General features: G+C 37.7%; 1 protein-coding gene across 5 annotated transcripts; it reads left to right on the forward strand.

Moving 5' to 3' along the window:
• The first annotated feature begins 2,326 nt into the window (after positions 1-2,326).
• Positions 2,327-10,826, forward strand: LOC104886629 (mitochondrial carrier protein MTM1). 5 transcript variants are annotated; one of them, XR_007270140.2, is made up of 11 exons: positions 2,327-2,767; positions 3,848-3,922; positions 5,425-5,550; positions 6,281-6,340; positions 6,417-6,587; positions 6,915-7,014; positions 7,198-7,289; positions 7,382-7,531; positions 7,787-7,845; positions 9,779-10,078; positions 10,337-10,477. XR_007270140.2 is itself a non-coding variant. In XM_010671101.3 (10 exons), the coding sequence occupies exons 1-10, from the start codon at positions 2,537-2,539 to the stop codon at positions 10,470-10,472; spliced, it is 1,200 nt and encodes a 399-aa protein (XP_010669403.1). In that variant the 5' UTR covers positions 2,328-2,536; the 3' UTR covers positions 10,473-10,826. The 5 variants fall into 5 exon arrangements, 3 of the variants coding, with proteins under 3 accessions (XP_010669403.1, XP_048493269.1, XP_019103475.1); XR_007270141.2 differs by having other exon boundaries at positions 9,788-10,078; XM_010671101.3 differs by lacking the exon at positions 9,779-10,078 and having other exon boundaries at positions 2,328-2,767; positions 10,337-10,826.
• Positions 10,827-17,577: the final 6,751 nt, after the last annotated feature.

A 17,577-nucleotide genomic window follows, 5' to 3' on the forward strand; every position in this document is an offset into this window, starting at 1 on the left:
CAGAGAAAATAAAAATGGTGGGCACTGGGGGGTCCAAAAGCTGCAAGGCGGATCTTCAACTTGATTCTTGGGGCTGCTCTTTGACAACTAATGGTAGGCCTACACGTAGGAATTCTTTGGTTGAGATATGAAATTCACTCTCTTAGAATATCCCGACTAGTGATGACTGATGACTTTGTCAGGTAAATTAACTACTACTATTTCCTTTTGTCTTCTTTTTGGGAGACTAGTGCAAGCTTTATAAGTGCATGCATGGCATGGGTACATACATCTTGATTCCCTTTGCTATGAGTTCTACATTCATAAACAATAAACACTTCTTGGATAATAAGGGGTGCTAATGTGCAATAATAACATTGATTTGCTTACCTATATATGGTTTTCCATTAAGGGTGATGATGTAACTAGTCGCAGTTTTGTAGTAACAGTGTTTTTTTTCACCCTTTATATACTTTTTTGATTAATTTTTAATGTTTGATTTATTGTTCGAAGTTTAATACTACTTCTATATAAGGTTATATTCAAGTTGTGGATGTTCCAATATCATCGAGATACAATTTCGAATAAGTACCCACCTATTGAAGTCTTGTGAGTGGATATTCAGGTTATGAAGGATCCAAAATCATCATGATTCAACTATTCAATAGCTAATACCCACCTTTTATATGTTGTATTAAAGTTGTGAACACTATCTTTATTTGAATGTTTACATTAATTAAGTTCTTATATGTCCATTTACAAGTCTTGCCATTATATAGGATACTATAAAAATGGGTATGAGTTTTAAACGAGAGACCCGTTACATTCAAGGGTGATATAATATGCAAGATAGAAAAAGGAGGAGCAATATAATATTCAGAGAGCCAGATACAGTCCTACCAATTAGGGGTGATATTAGTTCAAATAGGTTGGTTTGAACTCGAGTTAGTATCTTTTCAAAAATTTAGGCCTTTTATATCATATAGAGACTAGGAGCGAAAATAGAAATATGAGTGTGTGGGTAGCCCAATTCTAACCTTTTCCATGATTGATTCACAACTTCGAATCACAAATTTTTTAGCGAAGAAAAAACTGATATGAAATACTAACTTAAAACACGTTTGAACTAAACCAAATTCAAGTAAACAAAGTTGATTATTTGTTTGTTTAAAATATCTACACATAAGCTTTTGTCAAATGAATCAAATTTGAGTGATCTATGACTTTAAACTCGGCGGATGATTATTGATCCATTGGTTTATTATTCGACAAAAGTTCATATGCAATGCAATAACTACCTACAAACTTCATTGTTGTTCTCATTTATTGTCTCTAAAATCATGTTCTTTTGAGCATAAATTCAATTTAATTTAGCTCACTTTAGTTGAATTAACTACTTTTTCTCTCACAAATTTCACCTTAGTTAAGTTAAGTTTAGTCCAAAAGAATAAGATCTAATTAGCGGTATATATGAAATACCATTTGATGATCTAGTGCTTTTAATTACTAGTGTTGTAGTTCAGTTCAGCCCAAAACGAACGGGGTCTAATTCTCAAAACATGTGTAATACAATTTGATCATCAAGTATTTTTCATTAATAGTGTTGTGTGTATATATTATCTCTTCTTTTACCAGATAGTGCCTTAATCTTAAAGAAATAAAATTTGACTTTCTTAATTAAACTTGATTTTTACTAATTCTCCAGTAGTATTGTGTTATGCAATTTATTGATTATTATAATTAATCTGGCAAAAACTTATTTTTACTTTATATTAGAATGTTCTACCTTTTAAAATGTAAGTGAACAAGGCCAACGTTTTTTCTTAAAGCCCATTATTATTTATAAATTTTTCCAAGGCCTAAAATACCATTAAAAGTCCTATTTTGTTCACCTTATTTGTAGTCGTTATGAGAAAAAACTAAAATAAGTTCAGAAAAGTTTTTTTTCTTTATTTTTGACCAGAAGTTCAGATAAGTTCATATTAGGTCTAATTAAGGTTTAATAACTTCAAATAAGTTGATATGAGTTTATTTCAACAAAAAATAAACAAAGATAAGTCTAAGGGTCTCTTCTCTTCGGCATAAAACAACTTAATCGAACTTAAATGAATAGTGATATGTGAGAGTCAAACTGTAAAATTATTGTTCAGAGCTGAACTAAACTGAATTGAACTGAAAATAAGTTGAAGAGAACAAACCCTCTAAACAAAATTTAAATTAGCAAAAATAAATTCAACAAAAACACATCCAAAAAAAGTTTAAATACTACTTATTGATCAATTGTGACTTGTGAGATGTGACGATAGCATTTGACCATCATAGAGGCAACTACACAAAGCCTCGCCGCATACGCTTGCAATGACCAAACGAACACGTCATAATGCCAACATCATCTCTCTTTCTCTCTCCTCTCATATTCCCATTTCCATGGCTCCAACTATTTGGCGCCCTTCATTCCACGCCACCAAACCCTAGCATTTATTCTCCTTTTTCACAGCAATTCTCCAATTCTTCAATTCACACATCGAAATCACTTTAATTATTCCTCACAATTTCAATGGGAGCGACGAGAAACACTCCGCCGAATTGGTTAAGTGCAGCGGCGGCGTCGAAAAAGGTTGAATTCGACGGAATCGTCGATAAATCGATGGTAGTGAAAGATGAAGATGAAGATTCTAGAACCAAAACCCTAGCTGATGTTAAATTAAGCATTGGAGAGCGTGCGATTTCTGCTGCTGCTGCCGCTGTTGTTTCCGCTCTCATCGTTAATCCTCTCGATGTTGCCAAGGTTTTTCTTCTATTTCAATCCTTTTTTTTTTCTCTGTAATTAGTTATTTTTCTTGTGCTTTGGTTTTGATTTCCATTGAATTGATGGTAGTTTGATTAATGGACGATTCTTAAGTTTATGGAGTACGAAACAAGTATGTCGCAAATTTGAAATGTATACATTGGAATGGTTGCATATGCAATTCGAAACTAGCTTAATATATCGTCGAATTTTGCTTTCCTCAATTTGTTGATTCGATGTCGGTGAGTTGAGAATCTCATATGCGAAAGAGTTGTGATGTATGTCTTATCTGAGAATCAGTTATCTTTTAACTTGTTGTCTGCTATGAATAGGTAGTATTTTGATTTATGATCAAAACTAAGTTCATTGGTTGTAATGTTGAAAGAGTTTAAAAAGACGCATATGCTGAATTGTGAGACTCTAAACTCTAAAGGTTTCTGAATATGGAGAACTATGTAAGTTTTTCACGAATATTTGAAGAGAAGTGAGGAAGTCGGAATGTTGGAGGTTTTGCTCCTCTATTCTTTCCTTTCCTTTGTTTTTCCTCGCGAAAAGACTGAGGTACTTCCTTTTCTTTGTAGGTGTTTAATGCTTTCTGTTTCTGTTTCCTTCATCTGAAATTGGTAGTGGTCACTATCTATACCGACTCGGAAGGTGGCCCTAGGAGATTTGGTACATAGGTCATATATGTTCCATTTCCATACTGATTGTACTAACTTGCAAGTTGCAATGCTGTACGGAACTAGGTCACTATCTATACCGACTTTGAAGGTGTTCCTAAGAGATTTGGTACATAGGTCATATGTGTTCCATTTCCAGACTGATTGTACCAACTTGCAAGTTGCAATGCTGTAGGGAACGAGCAACCTAACATTGTTTTTACTGTTAAGTGGCTGAGCTTTTTTTCTTTCTTATTCCTAGCCTCGAATAGCTTTCTCTTTTTCAATACCTTATGGTTTTCAACCTTAGCAGTATATCAATGACTTCTTGTGCATGTTTCTAATGTTGATTTTCTTGTAAACACTCTTGGTAAGAACATTGCAGTGATTGTAAATGCCTCATTTTTATGTCAATATGCAGACTAGATTGCAAGCACAGGCTGCTGCGTTTCCTTATCAAAGTGAATGTGGTCCAGCATGTTCTGAAACAAATAAGGTAATGGTATTACAGTTTATTTGGTCAATTCTTGTTATAAATTCTAACTACCAAATACAACTAGGTTAGTAAACGTGCATTGCACAGTTTTAACAAAAAGATTATGTGTTTTCCATATTAAAAAGACTCTAATTTCATCGCAACTAATTGCTACTGTTTTCATCTAAATAATTGAAACAAACCTAAAATAGGTTAAATGTTTGTATTTGATATCCTAGATATTGAAGTGTGATTACTTATCTTATCCTATTCATTAGGGGTAAGGACGTCGATGATGTATATGCGAGTGCAAAGGATGTCCTGCCTATACCACACCCATTCTTGGCACCAACTGGTGGTTTTGAGGGTATAATTAACTTAAGGGTGGATTTGAACGATTTTTTTTTGTTAGGGGTAGCTTTGAGAATTTACATTACACTTATGGGTGATTTAAGCAAATTTTATAGTTAGGGGTGGTTTTGAGGATTGATTTTCCAATTATGGATGGTTTTTGGTTAATGATCTTAAAAAGAAATATAGGTAGTACAATGAATATTTGATCTACTTACAGTTCCTCATACCACATTCACTCATCATACACAAGGGGATACATGTGTATATATGATTATATGTACTCAAATTAGGATAAATGTGCACAGATTCCACCAACTTAAGGCATATGTGAATTTAGTCTGTCGAAGTATACTTTTCTGCATGTCACAACCCTTATGATATATTGCATCATTCTCTTGTATGAAACATGACCTTTTTCTTTCACCTGAAAACCAGGAGGTTGTCTAAATGAAATTGAACTAAGGTGATCCCGATCACCGGATGTATATGAAGTTATGAACTGAACTTATTAAAACATAGTACTCTTAACTAAACTTATATTAACATAGCATCCTTGAGCTGAACCCATGTAAATATGTTTGAACCCTGACCTCACAACTGCACTGATTACTTCTGGAAATGATTTATCTGAATGTATACTCATTAGCCTTGAATTAAACTTATCAAAACTTCTTTAAACTTCTAGGCCCTGGACATAGAGCTCTGGTCTCCTCACCTTATTTTCACTTATTTCTGAAAAAAAGTTTGACTACTTGAATAAGCTAATATAAGTTCTGATAAGGGCCAACAGGGGCCAATAAGTTCCAAATTTCGATTAGGGTTGATAAAGGCTGATCCTTGATAGGTACAGATAAGGGATAATAAGATTTGAAATGAGGCTTAATAAAGTCCAGTTAAGTCTAATAGGGTGAAAAACTTATTTGAACTGAAACATGTTGTCCTACTCTGCTTGGTTCTAGATGATGAGACGGACTTCTGCTAGGGACTATTTTGCTCTGGGTATAATTAGAAATGACAGTTTTCTGATTCACTCTGTTTAAAGTGAAAGTTAATCTTTGTATTTATGCTATTTTAGGAGGTCATACAAATATAATTTTATAATATTACCGTCTTTTGCATTCTTTTGGAGTGAATCATCTAGCTAATGCAGGTTATCAACTGTTTTCTAGATGCCTCCAAACCTGAGATCTACACAGCCTTACAACAATGTAGCTTTTTCTGATGGATCAACATGCTCTCCTGAATGTTCTCGATACAAAGGAACATTTGATGTTTTCTGCAAAATCACACGTCAGGTTCGCAAGGATCTTGTTATTAGTATGTAGTTACTGTACTTTTAAAGAGGTCTGGATATTATTCCGGTCCCATATTTAGTCTCTTCCCCCTTCTCTATCAGCCCTAATATAATTGAATACCTCTATTTGTATTTTTGTTCTTTCTTAACTCTCCTTTTGGACCTACTATTGCGTATTACATCTACTTACCATCAAAAAAAATACATCTCACTATCTCGTATTATATCTATTTTGATCAACACTTAAATGAATAATAAACAAGCCAGCAACTACTTATCTCCTAAAACTCTCTACCTTGATAAGTGTTCAAAAATAATTGGAACAGAGGGAGTATTTGTCTTTGGTAAAGATGCTTGGTGATTGGGGCAAGATCATTACCATATTTGATGCAATTATATTTCTTTAATGTCTTTGTCCCCTTGGTTTTTTTCCTTTATCATGCAAGAATATATCTTCTACCAATGTGCTGCCTTTTGAAGCTTGATGGCTGTAGCCTTTGTCATTTTTTTAGAATTTTGAAATCCTGCCGACACTAATAATTTATGTAGTAACTAGTTGTTGGGCTTTGTGGTGGATATGTTATGAATTTATTTGTACAATCTTGTCCTGGATTTGTCGCATGCCTTGGCTATATATCACACGTGCTCTCCCTCCATTTATCCCTTCCCTAATTTGGTAATCTTTTTCGAATCTTCATAATTTTTGAGGTTTAACAGGGATGATTCTGCAGGAAGGATTTTCTAGATTGTGGAGGGGCACAAATGCTAGCTTAGCCCTGGCCATCCCCACCGTAAGCGTCTTTTATCAACTAGGGCCGAGATTTTTCTATTAAAGGCAACTTATCTTACTTTGTGATTGATATGCAGGTGGGAATCTACTTGCCTTGTTATGACATGTTGAGGAATTATCTAGAGGAGCTTACTGAAGAGTATGCTTCCAGTTTGAGTCCATATTCCCCTTTAGTTGCCGGATCTGCTGCTCGCATGCTGGCATGCATTACTTGTTACCCCATAGAACTGGCACGAACTCGAATGCAGGTATCATCTTTATCCTTAATATTCTTTCACCGGCTGCAGTTTGTATTTTTGTTGCATGCTGAATATTAGAATTAAAATGAAATGCTTCATCTGCGTCATTGTGCGATGCATTTGTGGTGTCGCATTTTCTCTGAAGTCTCCTCTTATCAACATATTATCACAAATTTTATGAAGCTGGCTTCATGTGCTCTGAGTACAGACATTCAGTCTAGGGTGGTGCATGTATATTAAAAACCAAACTGTTTGTAATATAGTAGCAGTATCTTTCTATAAATAGCTGGCTATAGCCAGTTACATTGTACTTTATTTTCTTTCTCAAAACTGTAGGCATTTAAAGAAACCCAGGCTGGTGTCAAGCCTCTAGGAGTTTGGCAAACACTATCTGGGGTAATGTCCCCTGTGAGAAGTGCAAATCATTTTCAAAAGTGTAAGTTTCCTTGAACATTAATTGCCTGTTTAGTTTTCCCCTATTGTGACATTCTATTTTCTTGGAGAGGAACTCTGGATCTCACCGTCATGCTAGCAAATAGTTCATACCTGATCTTCTTAGGTGTCTTTCCCATCATGCCACCAACTCCTTGTTAAGTAACTCGTGGATTCTTTTTTACAGTACAAAATTATCGTGTCTTGTGGACGGGTCTTGGAGCTCAACTTGCTCGTGATGTTCCATTCTCTGCTATATGCTGGGGAACACTTGAGCCTGTAAGATCTACATTTAAAGTAGATTACATTGATTCGGTTACCAGCAGCATATGGTAACTAATGTTAGGACTTCTTTACTCGAATGATTCCAGATTAGAAGAAGAATTCTCAGTTTTACGGGTGATGAAATGAATCTGGCGAGTCTTTTTGGTGCAAATTTTGCTGGTGGGTTTATTGCAGGCACTCTGGCTGCAGCAGCCACATGCCCTCTAGATGTTGCAAGAACTCGGAGGCAGATAGAGGTAGTTAACCTTAAATTTTTGTCATGACATCTATGATTTGCTTCTGCATTCCTAGCGTGATTAGACTTGAAATTAATGATCATGTAAATAAAAAGCTTTGAGTAGGAATTAGGACGCAGAATAGATAATCTGGCTAAAAAGATGGAAAGTACTGTCCTCAATGGGTTGGGGAATTATGGGTAAATGTAAGCAGAACATTGATGCATTTATAAAATTTGTTTCGAGCTCTGACAAGAGTTAATTTGGGCTTTACAGAAAGATCCAGCTAGGCAGATTAGTATGACAACGAGGCATACATTGATGGAAATATGGAGGTAGGTGCAACTTTTGCTTGAATATGAGTATGCTAAGCTTTTAAATTAGTTATATATGATTTTTGAGTACTTTATGGACACCTAAGCTGTTGGACTGCAGTTCCACGTAGTGTCTTCTGAGATGTAGACTGCTTTAAGATCGTCACTGATACTTGTACCAGCAGAATCAGCACTGAGCAGAGTTGATTCATAGTGTACAGAGTTGTTGATAAACATTATTTTGGTGGTTATTCAGGGTTTTTTCCGGTAGTCTCGTTGATGTCATGACCATTACCGTTACAAGGATTATTCTAGTGCAGCTCCTGCCTAGGGAAAGCCTAAGGCAGGGTTTAGGGCCAGATATATGGAGTGTGGATGTTAAAATTGAAAGAGGTTTTTTGAGTCTTGTACAGTTGCAGAGGGGTGGTCTCATGAGGGTTGAGACCCTTGATCCTAAAAGGCAGCTGAATGACCTGTATCACATCAAATAGGATTTAGAGTATTGAGACGTTTGATACTTTTGATATCGTGATTGTCTTGTAACCGAGGAGAGTTTCTTAGCTGTTCTTTGCAACTTCCTTTGAAGAGACAACTTGAACTATTGCTTCTGGAAATTTATCAGGGCCTAAAATTTAACCTGCGTTTTGCTCTCTATTTGAAGAAACATGAGCATACAAGTAAGACAATTAATCGTCCAAAAGACATACCCACAAGCCTTCTAGGAAGGACCCTTTCCACTCTCCCAGAGACCCAGAGTATGCACAAACTGGACGAAACTAGGCCTAAGCAACAGCTTATCAAGCTATCTTTACAAAGAAGCAAACCATGTCCTATCTTTTCCCTACGTCCTATAGCCTGGTAATTCTGTGCTTAGCAACAATTTATGTCCTTTATTCTGTGCTTAGCAACAAATATTATGTCCTTTATTCTGTGATCTACATGAATTACTTTGTTATTCCATAGATCATCATTCCTGACCCCCCATGTCTGTTAAGTTGCAGCAGCAACAGCTGCCAGCAGGACTATCTTCCTGAAGATTGATCCTCTGTATGATATATGTATTCGTTTAAGCAAGCTATGTTGCTTCTTTTTCCTTTACCTTCTCCCAGGAAAACTTCAACAAAGACTGGAATTGTAGATGCATTCGAAGAAGAGGGGGTCATGAGACTTACTGCTCCACACTGCAGAATGTCTGTTAGAGTCACAAATGCCCAATTTAGCCAATCTTTCTCTAGTCTGCAGTGTCTTTGGTACAGCAAGCCAAATAATAAACCCTTGTTTTGGAACAGTCAAGCTGTTCTAAATAGTCATACACCGGCCTTTATATTATTCAGTGTCACAAATCTGATTGTAAACTTGCTTGCAGAGTAATAAATAGTGGTGAGAAGCTGCTGCAGTTGTGATCTTGCACCTATGACTATGAGTGCCTTATCTTTACATATATCCTTCCATACCCATGCCCCAATTTAACCCAAAGATTGCCTTGGGATCTGTCTTTACCAATAGCAGCTTGGTTCCACAGAAGGAGATATCTGATCCCCAGGCCTCCAGCATTTTTAGGAAGATAAAGAGTGTTCCCTTCCACATATCCTGGTCTTTGTGCTAGCGTAAGAGCTAAAGTATAGGATAGATCTGCATATAGAGCTGTTTTACTTCGGATTTGATTAGGCAGAAAAAAGGTTTGGGACAAGTAGACATAACTTCTCATCATCAGTAGTCTTGCAGCAAAAGATAGGTGTCTTGAATTTCAGATTCTGATCCTAGCACATATTTGCATGATTAACTTGTCAGTCATCAGCAGTTAGTTTCATGGAGTTTATAGCAAGGGACACCTAGGTTCATGGACAATCAAACAGGAGCATTCCAACTTAACCCGCTTTCTGGTCAACTCATGTTCTTCGATGCCATAAAGTGTGTAGAGCAGATATATTATTATTAACTGTGATCCCTGTAGTTTCTGCAGAAAGTTGAAAACAGCATGTAGATTGATTTAAAATTACCCTTGCAAAACATCAGCAAATTATATGTGAAGCAGAGATGATGATCGAGTCTCAAGCCTCCTATGCAGTTAGGACAAAGTTGAAACCCTCTCTGCTGAGCAATGAACTTCATGGCTCTAGAGAAGTATTCCATACGTAGCCCAAATAGGTGAGAGGGTAGGGGGATTCCATGTCTCTGTCCTCTCCTTTGGATCGATCGTATCAAATGGCACAAAGAGAAAACTTAGGTGTGCTGTCCAGCTTAGAGAACTTGAGTAAGCACAAGCCAAGAAATCATTTCTTCAATAATTTGCCACTCTATAGTGTCATAAGGTTTTCTTAGACTAAGCTTGTTTAGACAAGGCTGTTTCTGACTCGGTCTTTACATTTTAACTAGATCTCAACAGTGGATACTTTTCTTTTCATGATCAAACAAGAGTTTCTAACTCTTGATAACTGCAACATATGCTCAATCTCTGCCCGTTTTCGTTCATAAATGTGTCAATTCTTCAAAAGGTGGTTTGATTTTGCAGGGATGGAGGTTGGAAAGGACTATTCACTGGAATTAGTCCTCGGGTAGCCCGTGCTGGTCCTTCAGTTGGGATTGTGATTTCATCCTATGAGCTTATGAAATATGCCCTGTATCATAGACACTTAACTGGTGAATGACCTGGGTACACTTTATGCCTCTATTTGGTCCAGGACAACTGAACCTACTAGTAGAGCCATGCCTCGCTCTATTCTACACAGCATAGGCCGAAGTCCAGTACAGATTGAACAATATTCTTTAATGTCACAGAAGCCTAACCTTTATTCTAAAAGCTGCAATCTTATTGATTGAGATTGTTCCTTTTCTCCAAAATGTGATCGTACCAAGATTTGATCGATTTTATATCTTTAGTTTTCATTTATAGCACTTCATACCAATATAAGTTACACTGTTACATGGTGTAGGTAGCTTGAATTTTCAAAATAACAATGTTTATGATTTGATTCAATCTATACAAACTAGCATTTTTTTGAGCGTGATGCATGCTTCGATTTTTTTCGAGATAGAAATTCGGTTTTCTTCGACATAAGAGTTAAAATTTGAACATTAAATATACGAAATATAATTGTTTTTAGTTGTAAAATTTGATTGGTTTAATCTCTATCACTTAAGTTTCTCACCAGTCTTTTTTTTTTTTTTTTACTTTTCAAAGTTATATTATATGAATAAAATAGAAATTTTATTGAATTTATCTATGATTTTCAATATTATAATTTTTTAGCTGATTTTTGAATTAAGTACAGCACTTCATAGATTGTGAAGAAAGTGGAGACTTTGAATTCAAGCCAAAATTTTGTGAATATGTATTGACGTTGTAGTTTATTGGTTGTAGTTTGTAAGCGAATTTTTTAGTTTTGTAAAGTTTCCTCAGTTAAGTGATTTGTATAATGTTAATTATGAAATTATATGATTTTAGTTAACTTGTGAGTGATTGTTATAATTTTATTTCCAGTATTTTGTTTGAAGCTCCTTTCATTTGTAAGTGAATTTTTAATTTAGATAAGGAATGGGGCTAAAATAGTCTCTTCATTCGGGACCCCATAGCTCTGCCTTTCCCTTATATAATCTATACAAATATATTAAAAAACGTGTGAAAACAAAAAACTGTGGCACGTGGCGCTCTCCCTAGAGAGTTTTAGTTCATGTAATCCATGTACAATAAAAAAGTTAAGAAATTGCATAGTATAGGGTTTGATCCCGAGACCTCAAGTACATATACTAAAGTTTTCACGACTATGCTAAGTTGTATTTAGTATTATTATCATAAAGTATTATATTAATAAATGAATTCTTTATCTTACCCGGGGCATAGCCCGGGCCTAATAACTAGTTGAGATATATTAAAAAGTGTGTGTGACAATATATACACGCCACGTGTCACCTCTGTTACTCCACTAGAATTGTCTAATGTGTACTTAAGTCATGTCGATTAACAAAAGCAAAATTAGCTTACAACAAAATTTGAACCCGAGACCTCTTGTTATTATAGCATGACACAATTACCATCTCAACCAACTTTTAATCATACTTTAAGCGTCCACAATAAAAATATAAATTACCATCTAGGAAAAGACATAATACAATAAGAAGTCACCAGAGAATCAACCTCATAGTAAAATATCGTGAAGAAATAAAACCTCACTTACAGAACTACAGAAGTGGAAGTAAGGATGTGTAAATCAATAAACATTAGAAAAAACTAAAAAACTATTTAGCATGGAAACTCTCATGAAGATCATGTTTTCCATTTTTCGAAACTCGAGAGGGCAAAATTTCTTTGAAACACCAGCGAGTTTCCTGCCTCAATTTTTATTAGTCACAAAATGATATTTTCCCAACTAAAAATCTCTTAATTAACTCTATAGTCTATGCCCTATTATATACATCTTTTGTCGGTAATAAACAAAACTACAACATATTTCAATGCAACAATAGTTATTTAATCCTAAATTTTGGGTTTCACGAGAAATGAATAAATAGGGTGTTCAAAGGCTTTTTCAAGACGACACAAATGTGTCAAGCACCCGCGCAATATTACAAGTCACATCGGCTTTCCTATGAATGTTTCAAGAGAAAATATGAGCAGGCCAAGAGAATTCCAAAAATGTCCCATAAACAACCAAAAACTAAATGTTATAATACACGCTTTCGGACTTTCTCGTGGCCCGAGATCCGGACGGCACGGGGTGCCTTCTAGAAAAATGGGATGTCATTGGAAAGGAGACAAGTGGCTTGAAACAAATATATGGATGCATTTACGTTCATTTTGAGGCAATTTTGGGTTTCACGAGAAATGAACAAATGCGTTGCTCGGAGGCTTTTCGAGGAAAGACAACTGGTGTCAAGTACCCGCGCAACGCTAAAATTCACCTCGGCCGTCCTAAAAACGTTTCGGCAGAAAATATGACCAAGTCTGGAGAAGTCCAAAAATGTCCCAAGAACACGCAGAATTAAAGTTTATAATACACGCTTTTAGACTTTCCTGGGCCTCGAGCTCCGAACGCCACGGGATGCCTCCTAGGGACATGAGAGGTCATTCGAAAGAAGTCATGTGTCTTGGAACGAATATATGGATGCCTTTACGTTCATTTCGAGACAATTTTGGGTTCTAGGAGAAATTAACAAATAGGGTGTTCAGAGAGTTTTCGAGGCAATGCAAATTGTGCCAAGGACCCGCACAACGTTACAAGTCATGTCGGCTTTCCTTGGAACGTTTCGGGAGAAAATATGATAAGGCCAGAAGAAGCCCAAAAAAGTCTCAAAAACAGCCAAAATAGAAGGTTATAATACACGCTTTCGCACTTTTTCGGGCCCGAGCTCCGAACTCCAAGAGATGCCTCCTAGGTTTCATTGAAAAGGAGTCATGTGGCTTGGAACGAATACATGAATGCATTTACGTTCATTTCGAGGCAATTTTAGGTTTCACGAGAAATCAACAAATGGGGAGTTTAGAGGCTTTTCAAGGCAACACATATGTTGCGAAGCACTCGGGCAATGTTACAAGTCACGTCGGCCTTCCTAGGAAAGTTTCGGGAGAAAATATGACCAGGCACGGAGAAGTCCAAACATGTCCTAAAAACAGCCAAAAGTGTAATACACGCTTTTGGACTTTCCCGGGCCCCAAGCATTGAACGCCATGGGATGCCTCCTAGGGACATGGTAGGTCATTGAAAAGGAGTCATGTGGCTTGGAGCGAATATATGAATATCTTTACGTTCATTTCGAGACAATTTTAGGTTTCACGAGAAATGAACAAATGGGGTGTTTAGAGCCTTTTTGAGGCAATACAAATGGTGCCAATCACTCGCACAACGTAACAAGTCACGTAGGCATTTCAATGTATGTAGCGGGAGAAAATACGACCAGTCCCGGAGAAGACCAAAAATGTCCGAAAAACAGCAAAAAATGAAGGTTATAATACACGCTTTCTCGTTTTGTCGAAGTTCGAGCTCCGAACGCCACAGGATTCCTCCTAGGGGCATGGGAGTCATTGGAAATGAGTCATGTGGCTTGAAACGAATATATGGATGCATTTACGTTCATTTCGAGGCAAATATAGGTTTTACGAGAAATGAACAAATGGGGGGTTTAGAGGCTTTTCGAGGAACAAAAATCGTGCCAAGGACCCGCACAATGTTACAAGTCACGTCGGCCTTCCTAGGAACGTTTCGGGAGAAAATATTACCATGGCCGTAAATTAACTACTATGTCCCAAAAATAGCACAATTGAAGGTTATAATACACGTTTATGTACTTTTTCGAGGTCCGAACTCCAAACACTACGGGATGCCTCCGAGGGATATAGTTGGTCATTAGAAAGGAGTCATGTGTCTTTGAATGTATATGTGGATGTCGTTACGTTTATTTCGAGGCAATTTGGGTTTCATGAGAAATGAACAAATGGGGTGTTAGAAAGTTTTCGAGGCAATGCAAATTGTGACAAGGCCCCGCGCAACGTTGCACGTCACATTGGCACTCCCAGGAATATTTCGTGAGAAAATGTGACTAGATCCGGAGAAGTTTAAAAAATATCTTAAAAACAGCCAAACTGCAAAGGATGCCTCCAAGGGCCATGGGAGGTCATTGGAAAGGAGTCAAGTGGCTTGAAACGAATATATGGATGTTTTTACGTTAATTTTGAGTTTCACTAGAAATGAACAAATGAAATATTCACAGGCTTTTCGAGACAACACAAATGTGGCCAAACATCAACAAAACTTTACAACTCACGTCGGCTTTCCTAGAAACGTTTCAGAAGAAAATATGACCAGGCCCGGAGAAGTCCAAAACTGTCCCAAGAACACCCAAATTGAAGTTTATAATACACGCTTTTGGACTTTCTCGGGCCCGAGTTCTGAACGCCACGGGATGCCTCTTAGAGACATGGGAGGTCATTACAATGGAGTCGTGTGGCTTGGAACGAATATGTGGATGTCTTTACGTTCATTTTGATACAATTTTGGGTTTCACGAGAAATGAACAAATAGGGTGTTTAGAGGATTTTCGAGGCAACACAAATGGTTAAGCACCCGCGCAACGTTACAAGTCACGCCGACTTTCCTTGGAACGTTTCGGGAGAAAATATGACCTGGTCCGGAGAAGTCCCAAAATGTCAAAAAAAAAGCCATGATTGAAGATAATAATACACGCTTTCGGAGTTACACAGAGCCCGAACTACGGACGCCACAGGATGCCTTCTAGAGACATTTGAGGTCATTGGAAAGGAGTCATGAGGCTTGGCATGTGGATGCCTTTACGTTCATTTTGAGAGAAATTTGGGTTTACCAAGATATGAACAAATAGGGTGTTCATAGATTTTTCGAGGCAATGCAAATGGTGCCAGGCACCCCGCACAACGTTACAAGTCATGTCGGCTTTTTTAGTAACGTTTTGAGAGAAAATATGACCTGCCGGAGTAGTCCAAAAATTTTTTAAAAACAACCAAAATTGAAAGTTATAATAACGCTTTTGGAGTTTCCCAAGGCTCGATATCCGAACGCCACAAGATGCCTCCTACAGTCATTCATGAGAGGTCATTGGAAAGGAGTCATGTTGCTTGGAACGAATATGTGCATGCTATGTTCATTTCATGATAATTTTAGGTTTCACGAGAAATGAACAAATGGGGTGTTCAAAGGATTTTCAAGGCAATGCAAATGGTGTCAACAACATTACAAGTCATGTCGGCAATCTTAGGATTGTTTCTAGATAAAATATGACCAGGCATGGAGAAGTCCAAAAATGTCCCAAAAACAGCCAAAATTGAAGGTTATATAATACACGCTTTTGGACTCTCTCGGGGTCCGAGCTCCGAACGCGACGTGATGCCTCGTAGGGCCATGGGAGGTCATAGGAAAGGAGTCATGAGTCTTGAAACACATATATGGATGCATTTACGTTCATTTCGAGGCAATTTTAGGTTTCACGAGAAATGAATAAAATAGGGTGTTTAGAGACTTTTCGAGGCAACACAAAACGTGACAAGGACCCGCGCAATGTTACAAGTCACATCGGCCTTCATAGGAATGTTTCGGAAGAAAATATGGCCATCCCCCAAAAAGTCGAAAATTGTCTCAAAAAAAACCAAAATTGAAGGTAATAATACACGCTTATGGACTTTCCCGGGGTCCGAGCTCCAAACGCTCCGGGATACCTCCTAGAGATATGGTAGGTCATTGTAAAGAAGTCATGTGACTTGGAATGTATATGTGGATGTCTTTATGTTCATTTCGAGGGACTTGGGGTTTCATGAGAAATGAACAAATGGCGTGTTAGAGGCTTTTCGAGACAATGCAAATTGTGCCAAGGACCCGCGCAAAGTTGCAAATGACGGCACTCCTAGGAACGTCTCGTGAGAAAATATGACCAGACCTGAAGAAATTTAAAAATTGTCCCAAAAAACAGCCAAAATTGAAGGTTACTACACGCTTTCGAAATTTCTCGAGGCCCGAGCTCCTAACTCCACAGGATGCCTCCAAGGGCCATGGGAGGTTATTGGAAAGCAGTCAAGTGCCTTGGAACGGATATATGGATTTTTCTACGTTCATTTCGAGGCAATTTTGAGTTTCACGAGAAATGAACAAATTGGGTGTTCATAGGGTTTTCGATGCAACACAAATGGTGCCAAATACTCGCGCAATGTTACAAGTCACGTGGGCTTTCTTAGGAACCTTTCGGGAGAAAATATGACCAGACCCGAAAAGGTCCAATAATGTCCCAAAAACAGCCAAAATTGAAGGTTATAATACACGCTTTTGTACTTTCCCGGGTCCGAGCACCGAACGTCACGGGATGTCTCCTAAGGACATGGTAGGTCATTGGAAAGGAGTCATGTGGCTTGGAACGAATATGTGAATGCCTTTACGTTCATTTCAAGACAATTTTGGGTTTCACGAGAAATAAACAAATGGAGTGTTCAGAGGCTTTTCGAGGAAACACAAATGGTGCTAAGCACCCACGCAACGGTAAAAGTCACGCCGGACTTCCTAGGAATGTTTCGGGAGAAAATATGACCAGGCCCGAAAAAATCCAAAAATGTTCCAAAAACAACCAAAATTGAAGGTTATAATACACGCTTTTGGACTTTCCCGGGGCCCGAGCACCGAACGTCATGGGATGCCTCCTAGCGACATGGTAGGTCATTGGAAAGGATTCATGTGGCTTGGAACGAATATGTGATGCCTTTAGGTTCATTTCAAGACAATTTTGGGTTTCACGAGAAATAAACAAATGGGGTGTTCAGAGGCTTTTTGAGGAAACACAAATGGTGCCAAGCACCCGCGCAACGTTACAAGTCACGTCGGCTTTCCTAGGAACGTTTTGGGAGAAAATGTGACCAGGTCCGGAGAAGTCCCCAAATGTCCCAAAAAACAGCCATAATTGAAGGTAAATACACAATTTCGGAGTTTCACGGGGCCGAACTACAGACGCCACAGGATGCCTCCTAGGGACATGGTAGGTCATTGGAAAGGAGTCATGAGGCTTGGAATGAATATGTAGATGCCTTTACGTTCATTTCGAAGCAAATTTGGGTTTACCGAGAAATGAACAAATACGGTGTTAAGAGATTTTTCGAGGCAATGCAAATGGTACCAAGCACCCGCGCAACGTTACAAGTCACGTCGGCTTTCTTAGGAACGTTTCGAGAGAAAATATGACCAGCACGGAGTAGTCCAAAAACGTTCTAAAACAACCAAAATTGAAGGTTATAATACACGCTTTCGG

This window comes from Beta vulgaris, chromosome 1 (assembly GCF_026745355.1).
Source record: "Beta vulgaris subsp. vulgaris cultivar EL10 chromosome 1, EL10.2, whole genome shotgun sequence".
NCBI lineage: Eukaryota > Viridiplantae > Streptophyta > Magnoliopsida > Caryophyllales > Amaranthaceae > Beta > Beta vulgaris.

Bases quoted from the DNA above. Each gene is read 5' to 3' on its own strand.
- LOC104886629 (XM_010671101.3), top strand. From the start codon at position 2,537: ATGGGAGCGACGAGAAACACTCCGCCGAATTGGTTAAGTGCAGCGGCG. The intron at 2,768-3,847 runs GTTTTTCTTCTA...GTCAATATGCAG, and splicing joins ATCCTCTCGATGTTGCCAAG to ACTAGATTGCAAGCACAGGC. The intron at 7,846-10,336 runs GTAGGTGCAACT...TTGATTTTGCAG, and splicing joins ACATTGATGGAAATATGGAG to GGATGGAGGTTGGAAAGGAC.